The sequence below is a fragment of the Tachypleus tridentatus genome, chromosome 13, assembly GCF_004210375.1.
Source record: "Tachypleus tridentatus isolate NWPU-2018 chromosome 13, ASM421037v1, whole genome shotgun sequence".
NCBI classification, from domain to species: Eukaryota; Metazoa; Arthropoda; class Merostomata; order Xiphosura; family Limulidae; genus Tachypleus; species Tachypleus tridentatus.
Window position 1 is genome coordinate 77045299 of NC_134837.1, and position 27407 is coordinate 77072705.

The following is a 27407-nucleotide window of genomic DNA, read 5'->3' on the forward strand; positions in this document are numbered from 1 at the left end:
ATGGAACTTAAGCTTGCTCTTCATAGGTCTGGCAGTACATCAGTCGGACCCGATGATATTCGTTACAAGATTCTGCACCGTTTCTCTCCTGCTTCTCTTGCTATTCTTCTGGTTGTTTAAAACTGGATCTGGCAGGAGAATGTTTTTCTTGATGCTTGGCGCCATGTTATTTTACTCCCTTTTCCTAAGTTTAGAAAAAATTCCAAGATTCCTTCGAACTACTGTCCCATTGCTTTGACAAGCTGTCGCGGTAAAATTTTATAGAAGATTGTTAATGATTGTCTTGTTTGGTTCTTTGAAAAAAATAACCTTCTCTCACCAAGTTAGTGTAGGTTCCGACGATAGCCCTCCATTATGGGCCACCTGAAGTGACTTGAAATGCCAAGCAGGAAAGCTTTTCTCAAGCGATTACATATTGTTTCTGTATTTTTTGACCTCGAGAAAGCTTATGGTACATCTTGAAGGTATGGTATCTTGCAAGACCTCTACTTATACGGGTTGCATGGTCATTTACCCATTTTTCTTAAGCATTTCTTAATGAATTGGCAATTCCAAGTCTTTGTGTGTTTGACACTTTCCTGTTCTTTCCCATAGGAACTTGGAGACTCTCAGAGCTGTGCCTTGAATGTTACACTTTTCATTATAAAGATTAATCCCATCAGTGGACAATTTCTCCCTACAGTTGCAAATGGTCTCTATGGCGACGATTTCTACATTTCGGGTCACTCGTCGAGCATAAGGTTTATTGAATAGCAGTTACAGACTGCCCTCCATCGCTTACTCAAGTGAACCACCACAAAAGATTTTACCTTTTCTTGCTTCAAAACTATTTGCATGCACTTTTACTGCCAACGGTGTATTCAGACAGATCCCGAGCTCCGTCTTGGAAAAGTTGTGCTTCCTGTTGGTCTCTGAGACAAAGTTTTTGGGGCTTATCTTTGACAGTAAGATGACCTTTATTTCATACATTAAGCAGATACGTGTCAAGTGTACAAGGGCAGTAAATATTCTCCGCGTCCTCTCTTCCACCTCTCAATGAGCAGATCGATGTTATATGCTAAAAATCTATTGTACCCTTATTTGATCAAACTGGACTATGGGACTCTGGTCTATAGTTCTGCCAGGACATTGGCTTTAAAGACGTTGGGCCCTTTACACCATCAGGGGCCTTCCATACTTCTCAAGTCCAGTGTTTGTACACTGAGTCTCATGAGCTTCCTCTATACCTTCTGCATTTGCAACTGTCTTTACTGTATGCTTCAAAACTTCAATCCTTACCATAACATCCCACTTGGGGTTGTGTTTTATTTCTTCAGTGGACCATGCTTTTTTCAGAATAAACGGTTTGCCGCTACTCCTTTTGGCCTTTGTATCCAGACACAGTTGGATGAATTGGGTCTGTCCTTGGATAACATAGCTGTATCCACTGATCAGCCCATTCCATCATTGCTTATTACCATCTCCAAATGTGACCTTTCTTTGAGTCTTCTGAAGAAGGCAGATACTCCTGATTGGAAATACTGTCTGTTATTTGCTGAACATCTTTCGAACCATCCTTCCACTCTTATTTATACAGATGGCTCGAAATCAGTTGAATCTGTAGGCTCTGCCATTGTTTACCGTGATTCATTTGTTGCACACAGAATCCCCTCTATAGTTTCTGTGTTGCCTGCTGAACTATACGCCATTTCTCTTGCCCTGGATCACATAGAAGCTATGCAGTACACAAACTGTACTATTTGACTGACTCATTTAGCTCTCTATTTGCCCTGGAATTGCTTCACGTTAGTTCTCGCTCTGTTCTCGTCGATATTCAAAACCAACTAGCCCATTTCTCTCTCACATCTACTTCTCTCCGGATTTTCCCGGATATCAGGCCACGTTGGTATTCGCGAGAACGAATTAGCTGACATCACAACTAATTCTGTCTGCTTTGGCACTATCACCGTCGTGCCTGTCCCAAACATGGACTACAGTCCTTATATTCAAGGCTCGGCTCCTCGCCAGTTGGAAGTTGACTAGGAGTGAGCAACGTGATAGCAAGCTTTTCCAGATCAAACCTTCTGTTGCTCTTGGCCGTCTTATTGCCGTAAGAAGCAGAAGGAGGAAGTTGTTCTGGTTTGGCTACGCACCAATGTGTGGTTTGTGTGACACTCAGGTTACAATAGCCCACATTTTACTGTCGTGCTGTCATTACGATCGAGTGCGACGTCACCATTTTAAACATATTTTTACCATGGGTTTACCCTTCATGTTGGACGGTGCCATTAGCGGTGGTGACTTTGTCCATCTCAGTTGTGTTTAAAATTTTTTAAAAGTCGTTGGTCTTTTTTTTTAACTTTAAGATTTTAATTTGAAAATTGGACTATGTTTTGTTTTAGTATGATTCCTTTTTACGTAGTTTAGTGGTTTTACTTTTTTATCTTTTTACCGGTTGTTTGGCGCAGTTACTCCAGTTACTTTGCATCAATAAACACTAAACCACTAACCAACTCTTGAACTTCGTTAATTTCAGCCCGGTGGCGCTCGACTTGCAATCTGAAGGTTGCTGATTTGAATCTTCATCACACCAAATATGCTTGCCCTTTCAGCCGTGGGGGCGTTATAATGTGACGGTCAATCCCACTATTCGTTGGTCAAAGTGTAGCCCAAGAGTCGGCGGTGGGTGATAATAAGTAGCTGCCTTCCCTCTATTATTACACTGCTAAACTAGGGAAGACTGGTGCAGATAGTCCTCGTGTAGCTTTGCGCGAAATTAAAACCAAACCAAACCGTTAATTTCATCCCGGTTCCACCAGATATGTTTGTCCCTTTTTCCGGTTTAGGTGCTAGCGAGACGGGTTCGAATCGTTAGAAAAATTGGGGTGTCATATAAGTGACATTCATTCTCTTAGCGTTAAATGAGTTTGATAAGGTGCTGCTGGATGGCTAACTTCTCTCTGTCAGTAATTCAAAATTAGGGAGGGCAACAGATAGCTTCAGTAGTTTTGCCATATATTCAAGTACTAATACTCTACAAGGTAATCTATGATGTCCGAATTACAAAATAACTGAAAACAGTCCATTTTTACTCTTAGTGAGTCTTTGCGTAGGCGCGCCCAAAATGTTTCGTTATATTTGAACGATTTTTTGTTGTATAACTTCGCACACGTGGCTTATACTTACATCAAGTGAGACTACTAACTGTAGGTTGTAAATATCTATCAGTGCATTAAATATAAGACAGTCCATAAAAGACAAGTATGCTTTTCAATTTTGATTAATATAACTACTTCACCGTAACAGATATCCACTCTAATTTGTATCTTAAGTTATCTAATCCTTTGAATAATGTAACTACTACATCATAACAGATATCCACTCTACTTTATAACTCATATCATCTAATCCTTTGATTAATATAACTACTACACCGTAACAGATATCCACTCTAATTTGTATCTTAAGTTATCTAATCCTTTGAATAATGTAACTACTACATCATAACAGATATCCACTCTACTTTATAACTCATATCATCTAATCCTTTGATTAATATAACTACTACACCGTAACAGATATCCACTCTAACTTGCATCTTAAGCTATCGAATCCTTTGATCTACAATCATCGTAACAGATACTCACTCTAGTTTGTATCTAAATAGCTACAACTTCGTAACAGATATTCACTCGACTTGGCATCTCAGGTTATTTTATTTTTTGAACAAACTATTTTAAATATTCAGAAAAATCTACGAGATTAATCATATATAACATCAGTAAACATTTCAACAGTCAGATAGAAAACGTTTATAAATTCAGAAGGCACATAAACCAAGGGGGGGATGGGTGTGGGCCTTAGTATAAATTGTAACTTAATTGTTAAGTAATAACCAAATCTATAATATTTTATCAAAGAAGTGACCAGTAAGGCTGACTAAACTAAATACGTAACTTTACTGTTAAACGTGTAGTATCCATGCCATAATTTAATGTTTTTGTTCTTCTTCAGATCTCCCCACTTGTATTGAAACAGGAACTGTTTGCACTGAGCCTAACGTTTCACCACATTAGTCAAGAGGTTTAACTAACAGGTGTTGGTGGGGAATATTTTTGTTTAAAGAATTAATTTTAATGTTTGTATATGATTCAGTATAAAAGTATATATGTATATATCCATACAAATCGTTTTATTACATTTAACGTGAAGGTTTAATTATACTTCATGGTGGTTAGGGTGCTTGACTCGTAATCTTATGGTCGCGAATTCGAATCCCCGTCACAACAAACATGCTTGTCTTTTTAGCCGGAGGCGTTATAATGTTTCGGTCAATCCCACTACTAGTTGGTAAAAGATTAGCCCAAGAGTTGGCGGTAGGGATTGATGACTAGCTGCCTTCCCTCTAGTCTTAAATTGTTAAGTTAGGGACAGCTAGCGCAGATAGACCTCGTGTAGCTTTGCGCGAAATTCCAAAAAACAACAACAAAAAAACATAACAGTTTGACTTAGTATTCTTGCACATACACATTTATACATGTATATTTATAATATATTTTTTGAAGCGACAATTATTCTTTTAGGGATAATTATTTGTTTTAACCATCAGGATTAGACTATAGCTGCGATGTGTCCATTGGTGTAAAACAGCTGCACTCTGATGAAGGTGTAAGCCGAAACGTTGGTTAAATAAATAGATTTTTTTATCAAGGCGCTTAATTCGTTTTAATATATTTCTATGCCCCCACTCCAGACTATAGCCAGCGCCTTCAGTGATTATATGATATATGTATGTTGTATATTTTACTCGAATGGCCTTACAGACCAAAAGTTCTGACTGTGGGAGTTATTCAATGTAGGGGGATGAGCAGTCACTACAAAAAATAAAAATAAAAATGGGGGAAAGTTGGAAGGGAACACACGCTGAAATTTAACAACAACAACAACAAAAAAACCTTCACTGATTAATTTGACGTAGTTCCGGTGAGATTTCATTTAAACAATAGAATTCCATCTTTAAACGCAATAAGCGGTTTCTTCAGAGAAAATGAGGAGGAAAGAGCGTTCGGTAGGGAAAGTAGAAAAATATTTGTCGCACACGTAAACGCTACATACATAGCTCGTTAGCAGAAAGCACGCTTTGCACGCCTTGCTACATATCAGTGTTTGAGCCCACCTCTTCGACGAACTTTTTTCTCTCTGCGTTTCCGCGTCTTCCAAGTACAAATACTTTTCGAGAATGAACTAGTGTTTACAGCCCTTTGGTCACCTATGACCTTATCTGTATTCCCGCCCACACACAATGACTTCTCTCATTACTAGGACTTTTGTATGCGGCGCGTAACGTTCTACTGCGTGAGGCAGATGTTCGTAGCAGTTACTCAACAGAGATATTCTACCTTCTTCCGAGTTGATATCCTCTTTGACGGTAATTTTACCGATTCACAGATATATATTTTTTATTCATTTTTCGTTGTTGTTAAGCGCAGTGCCATATAGTGAACTATCACCGCGGGTATAGAGCCCGATTTTTAGCGTTATAAAAATCTACAAAGTTACCGCTGTGCCACTTGGGGGTAATGTTTATTTGTTTAGAATTAAGCACAAAGCTTCAGAATGGGCTATATCTGCTCTAACCATCACAGGTATTGAAACCCGGTTTTTAGTGTGTAAGTCCACACACATACCACTGTGTCACTGGGGGGGGGGGCAATGTATCAAGGGCAACAGAATGTTTGTAAGCATTGAATGTATATACGTTTAATACTAACTAACATACTGTAGACTAAGTCGTTCTCACGGTATTTTAATTTCACGAGATGAAAAATTGAAAATAATTTCCGACACTCGAGAAAAAAAAAAAAAACTATTATAATAGATAAATAAATTGGAGTTAGAATGCAATTTTGAAGCAGATGGTTAGGGTTAAAATACTATTTCTACTGATTGGCGAATTACGTTTCTGTTGTATGCAATAATCATTACAACATTTTCCAATTAATAAACCTAGAAATACAATAGATTTTCCTTTAGACAGTATACCACTGGTTTATTTTATTAATTTCTTAGTGTTTAATATATTGCTATAAAGAGAGGTTTCCTTTAAAGCAAACCTCGTATATATATATTAAAATTATTAACTACAGTTAATAAAGTTTGTTGGTAAAGGAGAAAAAAAAAACAAGATTAATTAAATATTCATTTATTTATAAAAAGAAGCTTTGTGTAAAATAATCAGAATAATATATTCCAAGCCATTTGCTTCAGTTAGTTGCAACCCATCACCGAAAATGCTTGTCTTTTCAGCCTTGAATGGCTCAGTGGTTAGAACGTTTAGGTCGCAATCCGAGGGTTGCGGGTTCGAATCCCCGTTGCACTAAACATGCTCGCCCTTTCAGCCATGTGGGCGTTATAATGTGACGGTCAATCCCACTATTCGTTGGTAAACGAGTAGCCCAAGAGTCGGCGGTAGTTGTTGATGACTAGCTGCCTTCTCTCTTATCTTACACTGCAAATTTAAGGACGGCTAGCGCAAATAACCATCGTTTAGCTTTGTAAGAAATTCAAAATAAACAAAGAACAATCAGCTCTGGGAGAAGTATAATGTTACAGTCAATCCCGCTATTTGTTGGTAAAGAGAAACCAAAGGGTTGGTTATATTCTGACTTTGTGAACGTAAGACTAAGTAAATACTTACGTCAATTTATATACTGTACGCCATCTATTGCAAATGGATTAAATTGTTTGTTGTTTTGAATTTCGAGCAAAGCTACACTATGGCTATCTGCGCAAATGGATTCAAAATACGTTCCAAATAAAAATGAAAAATAAAACTGGTGTTTTTAGTATAGTTGACATTCTTAAACCGAAAACATTCTAAAGAAATTCTTCTAAACACTCAAACTTACTGTAACATAATTAGTTAACTTGACTTCCAGAGAACAGACATGTTTTAGAGGAAAGAATGAACTTACTGGTGGTTATTTACGTTCTTGAAGAGCGCTATTTTAAAGAGTTTAAAGTAGGGAAGCAACCAGCATTGAAACATAGCTACAGAGACGAAATGTGAAAAGAAACACATCCGGCGACAGTTAAATCACACCCTAGAGAGAAGATCACCTTGTTTTATGAGCCTGTCGATAGAACGTCGTCGTCGACAGGAGGACACGTAATACAAAGCTTCTAGGGTGAAATTTCAGTTTATGTGGCTCCTAAAGAACAAGTTTTGAATGCAATTTAAAGAGATATAAACACATTAAAACGACTTCGACCTTGTCAATTTTTGTAACCATAGTTCATGTGCTAGTTACGCTATTAAGTTAAAATAATGTGGATCAGCATTCATAGTTAGTATTTGACTGCATGTTTTTCTTTCTATATCTTAACATGTAATAACCTGATAGTGAGAAATTCCTCTAGGCAAGTACATTATCTCAAGCACATGCAAGTTTGATTTTTGAAAACGATTGCAAAGGGTACATAATGATTTTGTTAGACGTTAACCATTTTAATTATTATTGAAGGAACATCACTGTTGAAATGGTGTTTTATGGTTTTCTAATTGCCTCGAACAGATAAAAAGTATATATGCGTAGTCAGATTTCATTAATAACCTATGTACTAGCCACCAGTCAAGTCATGTTAGATTGTGAACTTATTTAGTTACAAGGAAAACACTTTTTATTATAACTACGTGATAAGTTCATGGGTGACCATAAGGGTATATTCTAAGAAAGACTTAACGTCTTATACACATTATTTGAGACAAAATAACACATAAAATATGAAAACTATTTATGATAAAATATCATCATTAACACATTTAGGTTATTAAATACGTTGATTTAGGTAGACAACTTCTGAATTAGCCGATAAAATATGCAACATATTTAACGTTTAATAAGTGATGTACTGAAAGAGATTCTTACCTTATGGCTAAACTCACTTGTTTATGTATTGTGTTTTAAACTACCTGTTTTCTATGCTAATTAGTAGCTTTCTTAAAATCCAAAGTCTAAAGTTTAAAATATAATATCCTGCTAGATATAAGACGTAATTATAGAAAGTCAACGTTATAATTAACTCTGAACTCGAAATTTCAGAGCTTAAACTATGACATTTAAGTTACATAACTTTCACGTTATGTAAATATATAACGTAATTATTTGGAAGCACTGTGCTTGATAAAAGGTTCCAACCAACTGTGAAATGTAAATTTTAACGTTTCACAGTAAAACTGTATTTCTATTACACTAGATATTTTACTGCTAGTAATAACTAAAAATTACTTTGTATTTTAAAGATCTTGGTTATCTTTATGAGATATTAATATCATCAACGTTATAATTAACTCTGAACTCGAAATTTCAGAGCTTAAACTATGACATTTAAGTTACATAACTTTCACGTTATGTAAATATATAACGTAATTATTTGGAAGCACTGTGCTTGATAAAGGTTCCAACCAACTGTGAAATGTAAATTTTAACGTTTCACAGTAAAACTGTATTTCTATTACACTAGATATTTTACTGCTAGTAATAACTAAAAATTACTTTGTATTTTAAAGATCTTGGTTATCTTTATGAGATATTAATATCATTAGAAAGTTTGACTTAAGAAGTCTTTGTTTGGGCAACATATAAATCATAATTGAAACGTATTTTGTAATTTTATGTAAAGGATGAAGAAAGGTGCTTAACCTCTTTTAAAATTTATGTGTTAAAATAAGTTATACATATCACTGCTGACGTCATGAATTCATAATTGAATTGTGGCTTAATGGTCATACTTATAAAACTTGGGTAAAAGAGTGAATAAAACGTACCGGTGATACCAGTAAATAAATAATAATAATGTAGTTACGGTTTATCATTATTCATGGTCGTTTTCGATCTATTCTTATAGGAGGCGAACAACAACTTTCTTCAGTATCCAGTCTCGATTGCTTATCACTAATCGTAGAGAGCATCAGTCCAACTTCCGGCAGCCTTATCAACGCCTTCTCCATGGCAACGGATCATCCTGTGTAGAAAATGTTTCAAGAAGGAATTCAAATGGATTGGTTGCCATATTACGCTTGCCAAATAAGACTACGCGTAAAACATGTTAGCAAGTCTAAGACTCATCCGTTCGTAATGAGCAATGGTTGAACTTCCTTACTTTCATTTTTTATTAATAAGCTCATATTGTATTATAAATAGAGGTGTCTTTGTCACTGTTTTCAGATATTCCTGAGATAGCTTCTCCTGTTGACGAAGTCCTACGTTCATTTGGCTGAAGAATTTCGTCTACATAACACAAACTAAATATTTCTAGCAGAACGAAACGCTCGCAACAAGGATCTACAGAACATGACTAGAGATTACCAAGCAGACAAAACACTCTTCTGTTGGAGACATATGGATAAAGAGATATTGTTGTTACTTATGTATGTCTGCTTTGTTTAACGTCTGGAGACGTTATTAATGCCGGTGCAAAAGTTTTTGACCTGAAATACGGTGTTGGTCAGACAAAAAAAAAATGTTGTGTGTTTTGTTTTTGTTATGTTCTTTGATTTTTTTTTGTGTGAAAATTATTGACGTATTGTGCAATATAACCTTAGATTTAAGAATTCTAAAATAAATAACAACCTGATACATTTACGTCGAATCTCGTTTCCAGCTACACGAAATGTTATAATGGGTGAGCTGTAATTTTATAACAGTTGTAAAATAAAATAACTTCTTTAACTAAAAAAATTGCCCAATCTAATTAAGTTATATTTTTGGACTGCAAAAGTAAATCGTTTTTTTATTTTAAAACGACTAATGATTGGGTTTGCTGTCAGATTCAAGTCTATGTAATAGGTCATTTTTGGCTACTTTCTTCATCAGTCTCATTACTTGTTGACTGACTAAAGCTATAGAAAGGGAAGACCAATGTTTCTTCCCCAAGTCTTCCTTTCGTGAGGTCCCCATGGAGGTTCAATTCCCCATGGTAGACTCGGCAGATAGTCCGATGTGGCTTTACTATAGGAAAAACAGAAACACACATTTGTGCGAACCAGCGGACAGGTTTATACTTGTTAAATATAAACTTCGTATTTTCTAAATAACTTATTTCATTAGAATTTGTTACTTAAATGTGACAAGGATTTTTCGCTTATGTTATCATCATTTTCTTTGTAGACGAATCAAGAGTTACACAGCAAAGAAAACCTTAATTTAAGACCAACCGCTCTTTTAGTCAAGTATCTTAGAACCACATTGTTTAGAATAATGCTCATTGAAAGTGCAATAAAAATATTCGTTTAACACAGTTGTTTTAAGGCCCCCCAGTGGCACAGTGGTATGTATGTCTGCGGACTTAAACCACTAGAAATCGGGTTTCGATATCCGTGATGAGCAGAGCACAGATAGACCTTTGTGTAGCTTTGTGGTTAATAAAAAACAACAGTAAGTTGTTTTAAGAATTCTCATTTCGACATTAAAGGACCCAGCATTGTATTTGTATACAAACCAGTGCCTTAAGAGATACAAATAAAAATCAGAAAGACTAAACTGATACTTTATCAGAGTATTTTATAGTCGTGTTCATTGTAATAAAAGTATATGCGTTTAACATAATTGTTTTAAGAATTCTAATTTCTACGGTTAAGGACACAGTATTGTATTTGTATATGAATCAATGCCTTAAGAGATACAAATAAAAACATATAGACTTAACTGATGCTCTACTGAAGTATTTTATAATCACGTTCATTGAAAGTGCAATAAAACTATATACATTCAACACAGTTATTTTGAGAATCCTCATTTCTGTGTTTAAGCACACAACACTTTGCTTTAAAAAACCCTAAAAAGGTCTGGATCGTTACTATGTATTCCAACATTTGTTCCAAGGAGAAAATTTATCCAATAGTGTTTTGCATTGATTGTCTCTAAGCGAAATTAAACAGTTTAAAGACATAAAAAAAAACTGATATGGTATTACTGAGGTAAATACAAAGTGTACCGTAACTGGACATGTACTCTTATGGAAACACGTCTAGCTCGACTACGAAACAATTCCCGTGATACTACCATATGTTTTTATTCGAATTCGCATTACAAAATAAAGAAACAACCAGTATTAATGGTAGTAAGTTAGAGTTATGTAATTTTAAGCACTATAAAAAAGACATTTACGCTTATTTTGCTTATAATGACACGCTGTTTGCTGTGTTATAGAACGAGTATTAAATAAAACAACCTTCTGCGTTAAGCAGTCGGAAATAATTCACTTTGAAAAATTCAAATTTCTTTAGGCATAAGTGGTTTATTTCTCTTACTGCGTCTCTCAGTTTCCCTACGCCTTTCTCTTTCTCTCTCTATAATTCTGTTTCTCTAAAAATAAAACAAAGTCAAACTGAGCTGTTATACACATTCAAATGGAATGTTTGCGAAACTGCTATTGCCAAACAAGACTGCAAGTAAAAGAAGTTAGTAAATATTATGAAATATTAATATTGTATCAAGGTTATGATGTCTATTGACTCTTTATATACCTATAAACTGGAAACTGACTTTTGTAGTGCTTTATCAAGATGTCCAGAGTTACAACACGAAAAACAACATACAAACCAACCATTAAATAACGACAAGAAACAAACTGACGAATTTCGTCACGAGTTGAGTCTTACGTTATGTATCATCACGTAGAACATTTTCTACCCCCGAAACGTTTCAACTTAATTGCTTTATCGCCATACAGATAGCGTGTCGTTTTTCCTGCTCGACAGTACGGGCGTCGATGTATGGTATAAATAATTCTACACATCTAAATAGTTAATACTGTCGTTCACTTAACAGCAGTATACAGGTCTTATCATCTGCACAGCAATTCAGCTCTTTGTTGACTGTTGAAGCCCATTATGAAAACCGGAACAGTAAGTTACTTCATTAGGCAAACGAACCTTTAGTAACTTCGAATAACCTGTTTATATACATATAACCTTCTATGTATATATCTATATATTATAAATGAGCAGCCAACACCTTCCCACAATTGGGTGTATACCATGGTAGGAAAGTGAACGTTCTAGGCTTGTACGTTTTAATCTATTCTTAAACATAATTACTAAGCAGTATGTGAGGTACGTGAATAAATGTCACACGTGCCAGACTACCCTAAGAAAATATGAGATCTACATTAACTTTTGAGTGACAATAACGCCTAATAACTTTCAACAAATAAACTCAAAATAATGAAAATATAAAACGTACAATACGACAATAAATCACGTGAACATAGAAAAAACCGAATCCTAAATATTTGTAAACTTTTATCGTAAGTGCTGTTTCTTAAACTTTGAAATATTATTTGAGAATACTTCAACAAAACATTTATTTGTTGTATAAAAACACAATTATTTAATATAAAACCAACGATAGTTACTCTAATTATAAACTAATTAATCAGACTAGTAAGTGTGTCAATGAAGTTCAAGCTAATTTGCTTAGTGCTATACCAAGATGTCAGGAGTTATCGCACAAATGAAACACACTAGATAACACGAAAGAAACAAATCTCCTGAAAATAAAGGAAAAATCAATTTCACTTTGCAACACCTATTATATTATTAATACTAGAATACAAAATTTATCCTTAACTGTAAATGTTTCAACTCTAACGCCTGTTGTTACTAGAAAATATGGGATTTCGATTTCGGTTTTGAATCTGGATTTTAGAGTCAGTTTTATACACAGCTATATTAATATCTGTAGCTATAACAGTCATTTATAATTTTAATGGGATTAAATAGTTTTTAATTGTAATGCAAACTGTAACCTCCCTCTATATTGATCTACAACCATTGGTTGAAGTTAAATATGTAGCCTTTAAGTTTAGCCTATAAAATTTTTTAATTAGACTCTGGTTGATGTCAAGGCTCAGTTATTTTCAGTTTAATCTCAAGAAACTGGTTTGTGTTACAGTTATGTCTAAATCCACTTCAAGGAGTCCAGTAATAAAAATCAGGAAATAGTGTAATTCCAAACTACCTAAACTTAAACTTGGTCGTATACTTTACGAGTTTTCTCGTAAATAAAACCTAGAAGTTTAAACGTGAAGGGACCGTCCACACATCTATATATTAAGTATTTAAACTGTCACTTCTCTTTTTTCCGTTTTTTTCAAACTCTTTTCTAGTAATTCATGTGTATACAATAAAACTAAGACATTATCACGGTTTTTAAACTCATATTTTTCAACTTATGTAATCTTACTTTTAAAAAAAAATACCTTTTAATGCAATCGTTCTGAAAATAAGATTGTTTTAAAACTCAAAAGCAGTTCGTTCAGTTTTACAAAGAAAAATATTGCAAAAATAGCATAAGAAGAGAACTTAATCAAGCAACTGATATATTAAGTAAGGTACAAAAAATTCACAAAATATGTAGAATAGTCAGTTAAATAAATACTACGTAAATCAGATAACAAAATAAATATTACATTTATGGAATACATACAAATATACTATAATAGCAAAATCTCTGTTTAGCAACATGTGAGAGAAGTTAAATATGATGAAAAGTTTAATTCTATTCGTGAGTGATTTCTACTGCTTTTGCAGGAACCTCTGAACTTACAATAGATCCTTTAACCTCCAGTTTGTATTAACATATTCAGTGCTTAGTTTATATTAGTGGCGAATTTCATTACGAGTTAAATCATTTAGATTATTCTATTCAGAAATGTGTCACCATATAATACACTGTTTTCCTTGTAATCTTTAGAACTTCACAGTTATACAAATATCAGTGTCACCGTGCAGTTTGATCCGGCTACGTACACAGATAGGACTACTTACTACTTCCGTATATTCTTCCGGCAACACAAATCTCACAACTAAATCTATGTGCAATATAGGATTTTCACAACGTGAAATTATTATTGGTGTAAATGGGTAATCTTTAAGTGGCACATAAAGATTAACCTAAGCGGAACAGCGGCGCCTAGCGGGAGGGAAGCTATACCACTGATATTTATGAAGTGCTAGTTTCACATCGTAAAGCTACAGTTGTTGCTACTCTATACACTAAACCAGTTTCCTGCCAGGCACCTGCTGCTTTATGAAGATTTCTTAAAGCGTACTGGAAAGTGTATTCATGTGTTCCCCTGAGCACAAGAAACATTCCGACCAGTAAACTGTCTTTAAAGAGAAAGAATTTCAACTTTTTTTTCTCCTTCACAAAATAGAAAATTAAATGGAGTTCGTTTAAAACGTTACATCCCCTTAGATTGTAGTCTACAATAAAAAAATAGATAAATAAAATAAGCGAGTCTGTTTATTTGTTTCAGAATTTTCGTACAAAACTACACAAAAGCTGATCCGGATGAAGTCGTTTCTGATTTTAAGTTAATACATAACTGAGAAGGCACCTTATTAATAAGACTCACAACGAACTCTTTCGTTGTTCTTGTCTAAAAGATTAGTAGGAAATTATCATCACTTTTAAATGCAGAGCGCAAATCGTGAATCCTCAGATTTACAATCGGAGCATACTAGTTACCAAGCCACGCCTAATCCAAGAAGCAATGATAAAAAAAAACTAAAAAAACTCCAATACATTTTTTTCTTGTCAAAATTATAACAGGCAAAAGATTCCTGCTTTAGCGCTTTCTATAATAAACTTAGGGAACTGGTTTTAAGAAATCCAAAATAAAATAGGATTACAATCGGACTAGCAAAGTTGTTAAAAAGTATTATAGTTAAGCTAATAATTAAAAAAAACTGTAATTAAACGCAATAAGACAAATGTTGGAGGAAACAAAAAATATATTAAAAATTGCAGTTTTTATTTTGAGTACCACGAAGTTGAGCTTTCGTGAAATCCTTAGCACAAACTAGTTCTGAGTACCAATGAAGTAAGGATGAAGTCATAAGTTAGAAGATCCTCTTCTTATTGAAGAACTTACTTGTCAAATGTAAAAACAAGAAGAGCTGGGAATGAGATCTCGGATTTCAGCACGGTAAGTCCATAAACTTACTGTTGTCTCACGCTAATATCAGGTCATCCCTTATGTAATGTCCGATTTTAGGTTCAGAAAAATGTTATTTAATCAATAATGTATGTTTAATTATTATTAATTACTTCCTGCTAACTATTCACAAGCTTCTGAATGTCATTTCTATAAAATTATTGGAGTTTGGAGGAAAATAATATAGATATGGTAGTTTTATATCTTCATGTATTCCAAGCTCTTTTCCATCAAGATAGTTTTGAAAACTTCAGAATAGATGATAATCAGATGGGGCAAGGTCTGGATAATAGGGAGGATGTGGAAGATTTTCCCAGTCTTGCTCTTCAGTCTTTGCAGATATGATCTTTGTTGTATGAGGCAACACATTATCCTGGTGTAACACAACACCTCTACGACTGATCAATGCCTGCATCTTTTCTTTCAGTGCAACATTGAAATGCTCTAACTGTTGACAACAGAAGTCTGATGTAATCGTTACACTGAGTGGCAGCAACTCAAAGTGGATCACACCAACAATATCCCACCAAACGCTTAACAAGACATTCCTAAGCTGGAGGCCCATTTTGAGCTGTGCTCAGTTTAGCCATTGTCTGCAGCGCTTAACATTTGTATAATGTATTACTTTTTCATCTCCAGTCACCAACCTGTTCAAAAAAGGTGAGTTACGTTCACGAGAGTGCAGAAAAGTGCAAATGTCCACACATGCTCTAAGGTTGGCTTCTGTCAACTCATGAGATACCCATTTCCTAAGTTTTGACACCTTTCCAAGCTGTTGAAGATGATGGTGAACTGTTGAATGGGTTGAATTAAGCTTCTGTGTTAGTTCTTCAACTGTTACAGCACAATTTTCATCAAGTGCAGCCAGCACCAAGTCATCATTAAACTCAACAGAACGACCTGAACGTGGCGCATCACTTAAGCTGTAATCACTTGATTTGAACTTCTGAAACTACCTTCGACATTTTATTTCATTGAGAGTCTCCATACCATAAAAGCTTGGAATGTTTTTTGTAGTTTTTGCTGCACTAATGCCTTTTTGAAACTCATAAAACATTATATGCCTAATGTGCTTCTCAGACACATCCATCTTCATAATGGTTTATTTGATTAATGATCTGAAAAAGTGGAGTTGGGTTAGTTTCTTTTATTTGTTTGAACATTTTTATACACGTCCTATTACATATTTTAGTCATTAAATCCTTCTGCAAAGATAGAACTGATGATACACTTTCTTTATTAAATGTGCAGATATTACTTACGGGATGACCTAATATATACAGTCAACCTTTGTAACCACGCTTTCTAAAGTTCCCTTTTAATGCAATCGTTCTGAAACTAAATTATTCCTCAAATTCTAAATAAGTTCAATCAATCTTGCAAAGGGAAAAACAAAACAAAAACAAAATAAGCCTAAACAAGGACCTCCATCAAGGAACTGATATATTAATAAGGGGACTACCACTGACAATTCATAACAAGCTGTTCAAGACACTGGTATGATGTTGACAACAGCAACTGAGATCTGGTCTAAACACAAGATTTATATACATTTCAATAGATACAGTGTATCGGCACTACCTTACGTAGAACTTAGAACTTTATTTTATTAATAACTGTACTGTTGGAAGTATATAAAACAAAACGAAGTGTGATAACGCGAGGATAAAAAATGTTAACTGATGTAGTTGGCAAACTCTACGTTCACATTTCTATTTAACAGAAATACCGTGAGACTTTGTTGTTGATTTTTTAAAGCAATGTTAAAATACAATTTGCTGAACAACCAATTTTTTTTTTTTTTAAAAAAGGAACTCATTTCAAAATTCATTTAATGTAACTTACCATTCAGTAGGGAGTAGCGAAACACGTTAAACAAAAGGTTTGTACTTTAGATTTAAAAAAACGACAAAACTGCTGTTGACGTGAAAATAAAAAAGCAGTAATATTTGACTGTCGGGTTTATGAATACAGACAGTAATTAACTGTCAGGCCTTAAAACGAAAGAGTAACGACTGTGTAAAGTATTTACTTATTAGACTTACGAATCGCGTGCGGAATGGGATTTCTGCCTGACCATGATGATAAATTAATACTGATAGTCAAAGTAAGGAAGTTTAAGGTGGAAAATATCATTAAAAAACGACCACAGAAGGTATTTTTGTCAGTTATGTTTAATTATCAAAAGAAAAGACACACACACAGATGTACTGTAATTTATATCTAAAGTGACGTCGCAGTGAAACTTCAAATGTAAACGACTATGAAACTTTATACCCAAACGTGATAACATTTTGTTTTTGTTACTTTATTCAAAGAATAAAGATACAAATAAATCATAGTATGATATCCATTTAGCCTTGTTGTTGTTGGGTTTTAGCGCAAAATTATACAATGGGCTACCTAAGTTCTGTATACTGCAGGAATCAAACCTTCAATTTTAGCACTGTAAATCAAGAAACGTGCCGCTGATCCATCTGGGGACTATCTTTCAGTCTTCGATTTAACAAACCTTTCAAACGAAAGTCAGCAAATATCTTTGCGACACAATATCGCTGCATAATGTACAATACTTGCTTTTTAATTTATACCACAACCTACTGGTATTAACTAAACTCCGTATGCCATACAGTTCTGACACGAGTGATGTAATTCCTGTAACTGTGTGGGAGAAGCCTAAGCCCTCACTGTTGTAAACCCCCTCCTCTCTCTTCTGCCTCCCAGTTTTTAGCCAGTAAATCTTTGTCCTGCTCCCATTACAGCATTCCCTGCGACCACTCGAGTGATTTATTTCGGCGAGGAAAAACCCATGACTAACCGAACTCCCTAGCGAATATCTCGTCACAGCCACAGAGATCAGTTAACAAATGTGGCCACTAATTTAAGCATTTGGTCTGTTAGTTCCCTTGTAAACCCTCAACCACAAATCTCTTAGGTTAGAACAAGCGATTGTCTCCACCCGCCCTTGATTTCGGCCTAAGGGAAAGTTATGATTCTGTCTACTGACGGACTGTGACAACCGTCTTGTGCCAATGACAATCACCCGTGGAGACTCACTTGTTGACCAGCCAGCTGGGGTTAAGTGGGAGGTTGCTGTTGACAGAAGGATACAGTAGAGTACTGATGACCTCTGACCACTTCCGGTCATACTGCTAGTTTTTCTAAGAGGATGTGAATGCAAACTTTATTTAAGAGTCATAATTTTCTGCCAAAAACTTCTACACATTTATCAAAGGCTCGTTTCTCTAGGAACAAGATAAGATAAGGTAAAAAATAAATACAAAATAGACTAACGATCTTTAATTTATACAACGGAGAGTTTCATATGCTATTAGTAATATTTGACAATTACAGTTTCCTCAAAAGAAAAATCGGTTGGCTAGGATACATACCGTTAATTTTAATATTATCACCAGGTGGAGCTGCTTGCTCAAGAACAGTGTGTGTGTGCTTTTTTTTATAGCAAAGCCACATTGGGTTATCTGCTGTGTCCACCGAGGGGAATTGCTTAAGAACAACTGAATGTTCAAATTTATTGAGTAGTTAAGTCCTAAAGAACAGAAAAATATATGAATAATGAATGCACAAAAGAAACGCATCTTACATGAGGAAAAGTCTGCCTACTGTAAAAGATTTTTAACAAAGGTCGAGTTGATACTCACTAGAACGCAAGGAAGCAACAAGTTAAATGATACGTAAAGAAGTAATCACAACACAAATATTTTGATGGAAGCATGCAACCAGAATTGGAAATGGTTCCAAAATCATTGCTTAATTTTTTTCTCCATTGGTTTGTGTTTATTATTTTAATTTTGTTTTGTAACAGACTTTTGTAAGGCTTGAAGGAGAGGATGGGCTTGTTTTTCGCGCCAAATATATAAATAAAAACAAGATTTAATATACAAACCCCTGAACGTAATTCGATATCCTTGTAGCAAGTTCCACTCTATCTGTGATTTGTAATATATTCTTTCCTCGTGGTTTGACCGACTGTCGTTCATCGCGGTAAGTCTTTCAAATAATTTATTGTTAATAACTATGGCATTCATGTAGAGCCTGCACGCTCTACAACAGTTTAATCATCAGTGGTAAATAATCTGGTGCAAGTTTAACACATGGGTACTAATCACCACTTCGTTTGCTATTGATTATCAACGTTTTTGTAATGAACGATTACCAAAACAAAACAATTGCAGAAATATAACAATTTAGAAAAACTACGTAACCAGGTAAGTACTGTTTTCTTGGTGTGTGTACAATAGTCGCTAAATGTTAATTGCATTTTAGTTCACGATTTTGATATGCTAATGCACTGATACGTCTTTGATATATGCTTTCAACGAGAGTAGATCATACTCTGTTCTGGTCGGCCCGGCATGACCAGGTGGTTAAGGCGCTTTAGTTGTAACCTTGTAGGTCGCGGGTTCGAATCCTCGTCGCACCAAACATGTTTACCTTTCCAGCCGTGAGGGCATTATAACGTGACCGTCAATTCCACTATTCATTAGTAAAAGAGTAGCCCAAGAGTTGGCGGTGGGTGGTGATGACTAGCTACCTTCCTTCTAGTCTTATAATGCTAAATTAGGGACAGCTAGCCTAGATAGCCTTCGTGTAGCTTTGCGCGAAATTCAAAAACAAACATTATTACTAACAAGTTGAAAGAAGAACCAGAAATATCTTGTTAATAAAATTATTTATATATTTTTTAAAACTTTACAAATCTTATACTCGTGTACTCTTAGCAAAATTATATGACATACTTTTACAAGTAGTACTGACTAATCTGTGGTTATAATGCGTATTAAAATACACAGCCTTGAGAAAGGCTGTTTTAGTAGTGATAAAATATTGCACAAAAGGTCACTTATTCGCCACAGCTAGTTGTTGTTGTTTTTGGAAGTTAAGCACAAAACCACATACACGATGACTATCTATGTTCTCCCAGGATATTCGAAACACAATTGCTAGCGCAGACTTACAGTTGTGCCACTGGAGGGAACCGTCGTAGTTAAACAATCACCAAACTATATGGTTATTATTAAAGATTCGCTTAATTAGATGTATTATATTTCGCCATCTCTTACGTACTTAACCTATTTGTCAAAAGTCTTGAATCTTGAGAACATTGCTTTAATCACACACACACCTCCCAAAAAACAATAGTTATTCAAGTTTATGTCTAACTTCTAGGTATATTTCTTAATCAACCAAATTGATAACGAATTTTTCTAACTTAATTCTTTCAACTTATTTATCAGGCAATGTTGTAGTTACATACGCACTGTATTAATAAATTATTAAAACAAATATTCACACCGAAAGGTGAAGCAGCGTACGATAGTTCCCATATCTGATTAATCTCGTATCATTCTGTTTTTGAAAACGTTCGTATTGTTTGCCTACCAGTATATACCTATTCTAAATTTTTCTCTTTATAAGTTTATCGAACTACTAAATACCTGTAATACGCATGTCAGAATACTTCAACTCTGCTTACGTAATTCGATTGCTTTTTTAAAAACAAATTCGTAACCTCTCCTAATCAAATAATACACTTAACATTTCGTAAGTCTGTATTTCGAGCACAAATTCTACAGATATACAGCTTAAATACTTAACGTTGTTATACAAGAATCTGAGACAGAGAGGTCGTCTCCGGAAAAATTTATGTGTCGATGAAACGGTGCTCGTACCAACTCTACTAGACTCGGGTTACTTCTCACTTGAATTACCGTCGGGTCACGACCACGCAATTTCACGGTCGACGCGAGTGTAAGCCGTCCATCACAAAAGGTGACAGTAAAGTGATGTCCCGACATCTTGGGCCTAAGATGTGGATTTATGACTTAGCTGGTCTAATAAGTTGTCGTCAAGTTATTATTTCTATCTTTTTTATATCAAAGCGCATACCTCGTAAATATATGGTGAGCGTGAGAACGTGTAGGCGACTTGTACATCAGTAAGCTTATACTACTGAGATAAAACATTACTTGCTGTGCAAAACACGATCGACTACTGGCTTCAGGCTGTATTTGTACTTAATGTACTCTTCTGGTATAGTTTTTCTATCTTTATCGGATATTAAAAACAAGATAATATTAACCTCTCTAAGATGTCTCTATATGCTTATAAAATGATAAATTTACTAAATGAGTATAGTACGAATCGTTTAAGCTGGTCATCCCAAACGAAGGCAAATATTAAACGGTTTAATTCAGAGTTTACACAATTTGAGTCACTTGATATACTTTTCAAAATTTATGGTTAAACTACAAGAACTATTGTTTATTATAATATGTGTAACGGGTTTACTGTTATACATTTATTATCATATCTACGTTTGTTTCAGTTTAATGCATGTAATGTATACCGCTAAATGCGTATTGCGCGAGTCCTGTCTGTTCTTTAAACGCATAGAAGATTCTAGAGCGTAAGAATCAACAATATATCTTTGCCAAGTGAAATTTAGAGAATTTCGCCAAATGAGTATAAAAGCAAGCCATCGCAACACGCCGAGAGACAGACAGTAATAGAATATTGTTGATCAGCTACAGTCACTATATAATGAGTCTCGGAAGCTATAAGTGTGATTAATATTTATTAATCGGAAGACTACAGAATTTGACCACAAACGTTTATAGATTTCGAACATTACATACCATTCAATTTCAGTGAATTAACTCTGTATAAATATATACGAAAACACTAGCGTATCTTAGAAGGTTGTTGAACTTTCGAGAATTTCGCCTTAAAGTATATAAACCGACCCGACAGTAATAGAATATTGTTTGGTTAGCTATAGTCAGTGTACCATAAGCTTCAGAAGTTATAATTGTGGCAAATGCTTACTAATCGGAAAAACTACAGAATTTGACCACGAACGTTTATAGATTTCGAGCATTACAAACCATTTAACTCAAGTGAATTAATTTCATGTTAGTATTTCTACGAAAACATTAAATATCTTCGTCGGTAAAAAGTCAGCTTATAAGCGGCGTGAGACCAGCCAATCTAGCTAGCTTAAGTGAGGTGCAAAAATTTCAACTCAGAATTAATTTACTCGTCGTGAACCTGGATCGTCGATAAAATATTCAGTTCTAGACCAGATAGAAGACTCAGTATAGTTTGTAAGTTTAAAAAACTTTTGTATATTAATCAATATTTATAATAACTGTCTGTAATAACCGTTATTATAAATTGTATTGTTGTTTGCGAATTTGTGTTAAGAAAGAAAATTGTGTCTATCAACCTTGTTGGCAAATATCATAAAACATACATCGAAACAAATTAAAAGGTTCAAAGATTGTAAGTAAACGGATGGATTGCAAGACACGAAAGTCACTACAGCCAAGTTTGAAGCATGAAGTCACACTGCCGTAACTCTATAAATACATGACCAAACATTTGGACAAATTTAAAGTGTTACTAGATCTACTCCATAGGCTGAATGCTACTATTATTATGTTTCTCACATTACGCTAGAAACATTAACTTCATAACTGTTGCCCTCTCACATCACACTAAAAATAATAGCTTCCCCAGTGGCACAGCGGTTTGTCTGCGGACTCACACCACTAAAAAAGGGTTTCGATACTCGTGGTGAACAGAGCACTGATAGTCCTCTGTATAGCTTTGTGCTTTATCACAAATAAACCCAACTTGATCAATCCAGGCCTATTTTTGTTTTGTTTATTTCCAATACAAAAATTTCAACCAGATCATCTGTGGCCTATTTTTTTCGGCAACATATCAAATAGAAAGTTTTCAACCTGATGAATCAAAGCTTGTTTTTTCACCAATATACTGAATACAAAATTTTCAACCAGATCAGCTGATGCCTGGTGCTTCGGAAATACGTGAGACACAAAGATCCCAACATAACAAGGTGACATCTTTTGATATCGAACACATAGTTTACAATCATGACCATCTGGATCCGCTCTTTATTTCAAGCAAAAATATCTGAGCTAATAACGAGAAAAGCCAGCACAAGTATGTAAACCATTGAGTATCAGGGAAAGTTTGCTGGTGAAGATGGTAAAACATTTTCCAAATGTAAAGCATCCATCTGTAAGGATAATAAGCTTACAGTGCCTATATCCATCTAGCACTGATGTCCGCCCAACGTCAGTCGCTGATCACAGTTCATAATCATTATTCACTTATATTAACGGATATTATGTCAGTATAAACATACCAATGATAAACTATGTGTTAAAAGTCATCACATCAGTGTGATCGAAGCAGTGAAACATTATGTGTTAAAGACTATAATGTCAGTATATCCTATCAGTGGTGCACCATGTATTCAAATTATAATACCAGTGATATTTTATCTGTGATATATATATTATGTATTAAAAATTATAATAGACTTTCCTTATTCTGTATTGATCACTAGGATTTTAATAAAGCTCTAACTCAGTGCATGAACATAATGTCTAAAGGTTATCACTCCACAGATAATAACCCTAAGAATACTTAGCATGAGAGATTTCTACCAGCACCATCTTTTCCAATGTCCGAATTCACGGGTACATGTTACTTACTTCTATTTCTATGCTTGAGTTTTTATTGTAACAAATACTGATGTAAAACTTATTTTAAAAAACCCTCAACATAAATTTAGATGTTACAGTGTTTTGTCTTGTCAAATGAAATTGTTCCAACTAAAAAATAAAAAGAATGTAGATATATAATTATCATTATTGGTAAATTACATATGGCCTAGCGCGTAAGGCGTGCGGCTCGTAATCCGAGGGTCGCGGGTTCGCGACCGCGTCGCGCTAAACATGCTCGCCCTCCCAGCCGTGGGGGTGTATAATGTGACGGTCAATCCCACTATTCCTTGGTAAAAGAGTAGCCCAAGAGTTGGCGGTGGGTGGTGACGACTAGCTGCCTTCTCTCGAGTCTTACACTGCTAAATTAGGGACGGCTAGCACAGATAGCCCTCGAGTAGCTTTGTGCGAAATTCCCAAACAAAAAAACAAATTACATAAATTTATATAATGTCGCGCCATCTAGTAGCTAATACGAATACTGCAAATATTATATTACACTTTTTATACAGTTTATATTCACTTATCCATTTTCAGTAAATGATTTTAACGTAAATCCTTTTAAAATTAATTTTTCTTTTTTAATTATTTCACTTACTTAATTTTTTCAAATGTGGGCTTATAAAAATATATACACTAAGATTGAGTTGATTTACATGAAGGTTTAATTGGTGGTTGAAATATCAATTGCTGGTTCTGGAAATATGTTACTAAAAATATCCTTCATGTTCAACATGTATTTGAAAAGCAGTTTCTTTCGTAATTATTGTTCTTACATCTAAAACATTAGATCATGTTCATAAAATGGACAACAGGTGACAGCACACATTATCACACCAAAGAATGTTTTTCTGCACAAGTTGCCGTTTAACGGTAAGACTGAATACTTATAGCACTAAAAATCGGTTTCGATACTCTAGGTGGGCACAGTACAGATATCTCATTGCGTAGGTTTGTGCTTAACAGACAAACAAACAAACTACCGGAGGCAAACAGAATGCCTTGAGATTGTTTTGGATGTTTAAGAAAACTCAAACCTTGAAACAAAAAATGGTGTAGAAGATATTTAGTGGTTAAGCGTTCATAGTAGTGCTTTAGGAAAGTAAAGCTAAAACAGATTTTAAAGAAAATTCGCAGAGAACTAACATGAATGATACTGATTAAAAGTCACGTGGAGGCGACGTATCACACGTATCGGTTAATAAAAGGTGACGGTTAATCCAGTTTTTAGTGGGCAAGAAAGTTTGTTTGTTTGTTTGTTTTGGAATTTCGCACAAAGCTACTCGAGAGCTATCTGTGCTAGCCGTCCCTAATTTAGCAGTGTAAGACTAGAGGGAAGGCAGCTAGTCGTCACCACCCACCGCCAACTCTTGGGCTACTCTTTTACCAACGAATAGTGGGATTGACCGTAACATTATAACGCCCACCACGGCTGGGAGGGCGAGCATGTTTGGCGCGACTGGGATGCGAACTCGCGACCCTCAGATTACGAGTCGCACGCCTTAACACGCTTGGCCATGCCGGGCCGGGCAAGAAAGTAGCCCAAGAATTGATAGTGGGCAGGTAGTGTTAAATGGTCGCTTTCCATCTAGTCCATCCCTGCAAAATTAAGGAAAGCAGATAATTTCTGAGTAGCTTTGAGTAAAAGTAAACAAATAAACAAACATAATTAATATCTGACTTATATCTGAAGAGTTTCCATGAACTTGGAAAATCAAAAGAAAATAGTTTTCTAGATGAATTCTTCAAATATTAAAAGTACAGTGACGTCTATAAAATTTAATGATCAACAAAAGTAAATATTTATATAAACCCAAAAGTTATAACAAACGTAGTAATTGTACAATCTCTTCACTCTTGTAATAGTGATTCATATTAATTTTATCAAGTCTTGCAAAATTAATGATTTGTACGAACTGAAGAACTATCTACGAAATCTCCAATTTGTATGAAAATTATTAATTAAATTAAATTATAAATTAAATAAAGCATTTAGTTTTACCAAGTGTAGTGTTGTATATAAGTTTAATAAATAATTGTTGTGGTTATTACTGACTTTATAGTGGAATGCTACACATTGAAGTATCTGTACTTTATCTACTGCTGGGAATCATACCCCGGATTTGAGCATTGTAAGTATGCAAACTTATCGTTGATACTCAGCTGAATTACATAAAAAGTAAGGGAGTAATAATTTTTATTTTTGTATAGTAATTATTTACATTTTTATGTAGAAATTATTTACATAGTAATGGTGTTTTTACACAGTACATATTAATTACATTTTTATGTAATAACTATTTATAATTTTATATAGGAATTACTTATATTTTTATACTAATTGTTTACATTTTTATGTAACAATTACTTACATTTTTATGTAGAAATTATTTACATTTTTATATACTAATTATTTACATTTTATTCTAGAAATTATTTATATTTTAAAGTAGTAATTATTTTTATGAAACCACGAGTCTGGAAAGAGTACTGATTTTTTAAATTTTCGAATCCAACAAAAGTATTGATTTCTAAGAAATTTTTACGACGTAAGAAAGTAGTGTTTTTTATGAAGTTTACAAGTCATACAAAGTACTAGCTTATGGGAACCACACAAAAGCATAAACATTTTATATTAACTTTTCAAGCTTGACAAACGTAGTGATTTCTAGGATTTTACAAATCTTGGAAAACATATGGCGAATTCTATAAATTATTCAGGTTTGAAAACTTTACTAATTTTATGAGTTTTATGACTATGAAAACAGCACATTGAAGTCTTAAGATTTTTATAACTTCTAGAGGTGTAAAAATTTATAAATTACATAAACTTCACAGATCTGACAAAAGTAGTGATTATTGTAAACTCTACAAGTTTTATTTAAGTAGTTGTTTTTGCCATATTGAAAGTGAAACAATCAGAATATCAGATCATAAAAGCTTAGTTCCAAGCACATCTTGCATCATAAGGAGTGAAAATATTTATACTAAACTACAAAAACAGATAAAACGTTAAAACTGCCATTAATATGAATCGTTGTTAATTCAATAAAATATTATAATTATTTTTAAATTTGTCGAATATATTATGTTCAGGTGAACTTAATATAAGTTTGAACTTCATCGGAAAAGTCCGCTAAACAAGAGATTCGACAAGATAAGGTTATTGCAGAACGTTGCTGAGTGACTAGGCTTAAGCTGAGGAATAATAAAGCGAGTGGACACAATGTGAAATACATAGCGAAAATAATTATTTTCAACATTGAAAACACAATCATAAAGTGTGCACTTGCTTATGCTACTTAAGACAGTCGCTTCGTTTCACATATCTCTGTCAGACCAAATAAATGAAAAGTTTCTATACAAAACGAAATCTCGTATTTACCTAAGAAACTGAGCTACCAGGTGACTGGTAATTCTAATTCTACATTTATGAGTCCGTAATCTATAAATATTACCTGTACAACCAGGGAAGAACATTGCCCTAACTTTACCCAAGGTGTAACGTATCAGTGTTCTCCGCGAACGGTAACAGATATCCATTTTTGATAATGACAAAGAAACAAAAGTAACTTGAAACAAGTTTAGTTGAACGGTTTTCTTGACCATGTGAAAAATCTGCACAAATATAGAAAAATGAAGAAAATCAGAATAATTATAAAGGATACAGAAAGAAGAAACGTATGATATATTCTTATGTTACGATATTATAAGAAGCTCATATATATATATTTATTTATATTTCGTAATCGGGAAATAAAGAAAGTGTTTTCCATTTATCACTTTTATCTCAACTGATATTCCAACTGTTGGCATAAAGTTAAATTTTTCAACCATACCAAGAAGATTATCATACAGTTTAACATG

At 34.3% G+C, this 27407-nt stretch overlaps 1 protein-coding gene and 1 long non-coding RNA gene across 10 annotated transcripts in view; both read left to right on the forward strand.

The window, feature by feature from the left end:
- The window catches only part of LOC143240757 (uncharacterized), a 49669-nt gene extending 38984 nt beyond the window's left edge, over positions 1–10685 (forward strand). For 7 of the 9 annotated variants that reach the window (XM_076483746.1, XM_076483742.1, XM_076483745.1 and 4 more), the window contains one exon: positions 8887–10685. In XM_076483746.1, the coding sequence (XP_076339861.1) occupies positions 8887–9011 (125 nt within the window). In that variant the 3' untranslated portion in view covers positions 9012–10685. Of the gene's footprint in view, positions 1–3993; positions 4076–8886 lie in introns of all 9 variants that reach the window. The other 2 variants (XM_076483751.1, XR_013021924.1) reach the window with 2 other exon arrangements.
- Positions 10686–11584: 899 nt separating this feature from the next.
- Positions 11585–27407, forward strand: part of LOC143238535 (uncharacterized) — a 44862-nt gene continuing 29039 nt past the window's right edge. Inside the window, exons 1-2 of the long non-coding RNA XR_013020629.1 lie at positions 11585–11887; positions 25604–25672. This is a non-coding gene — a long non-coding RNA (uncharacterized LOC143238535). The remainder of the gene's footprint in view (positions 11888–25603; positions 25673–27407) is intronic.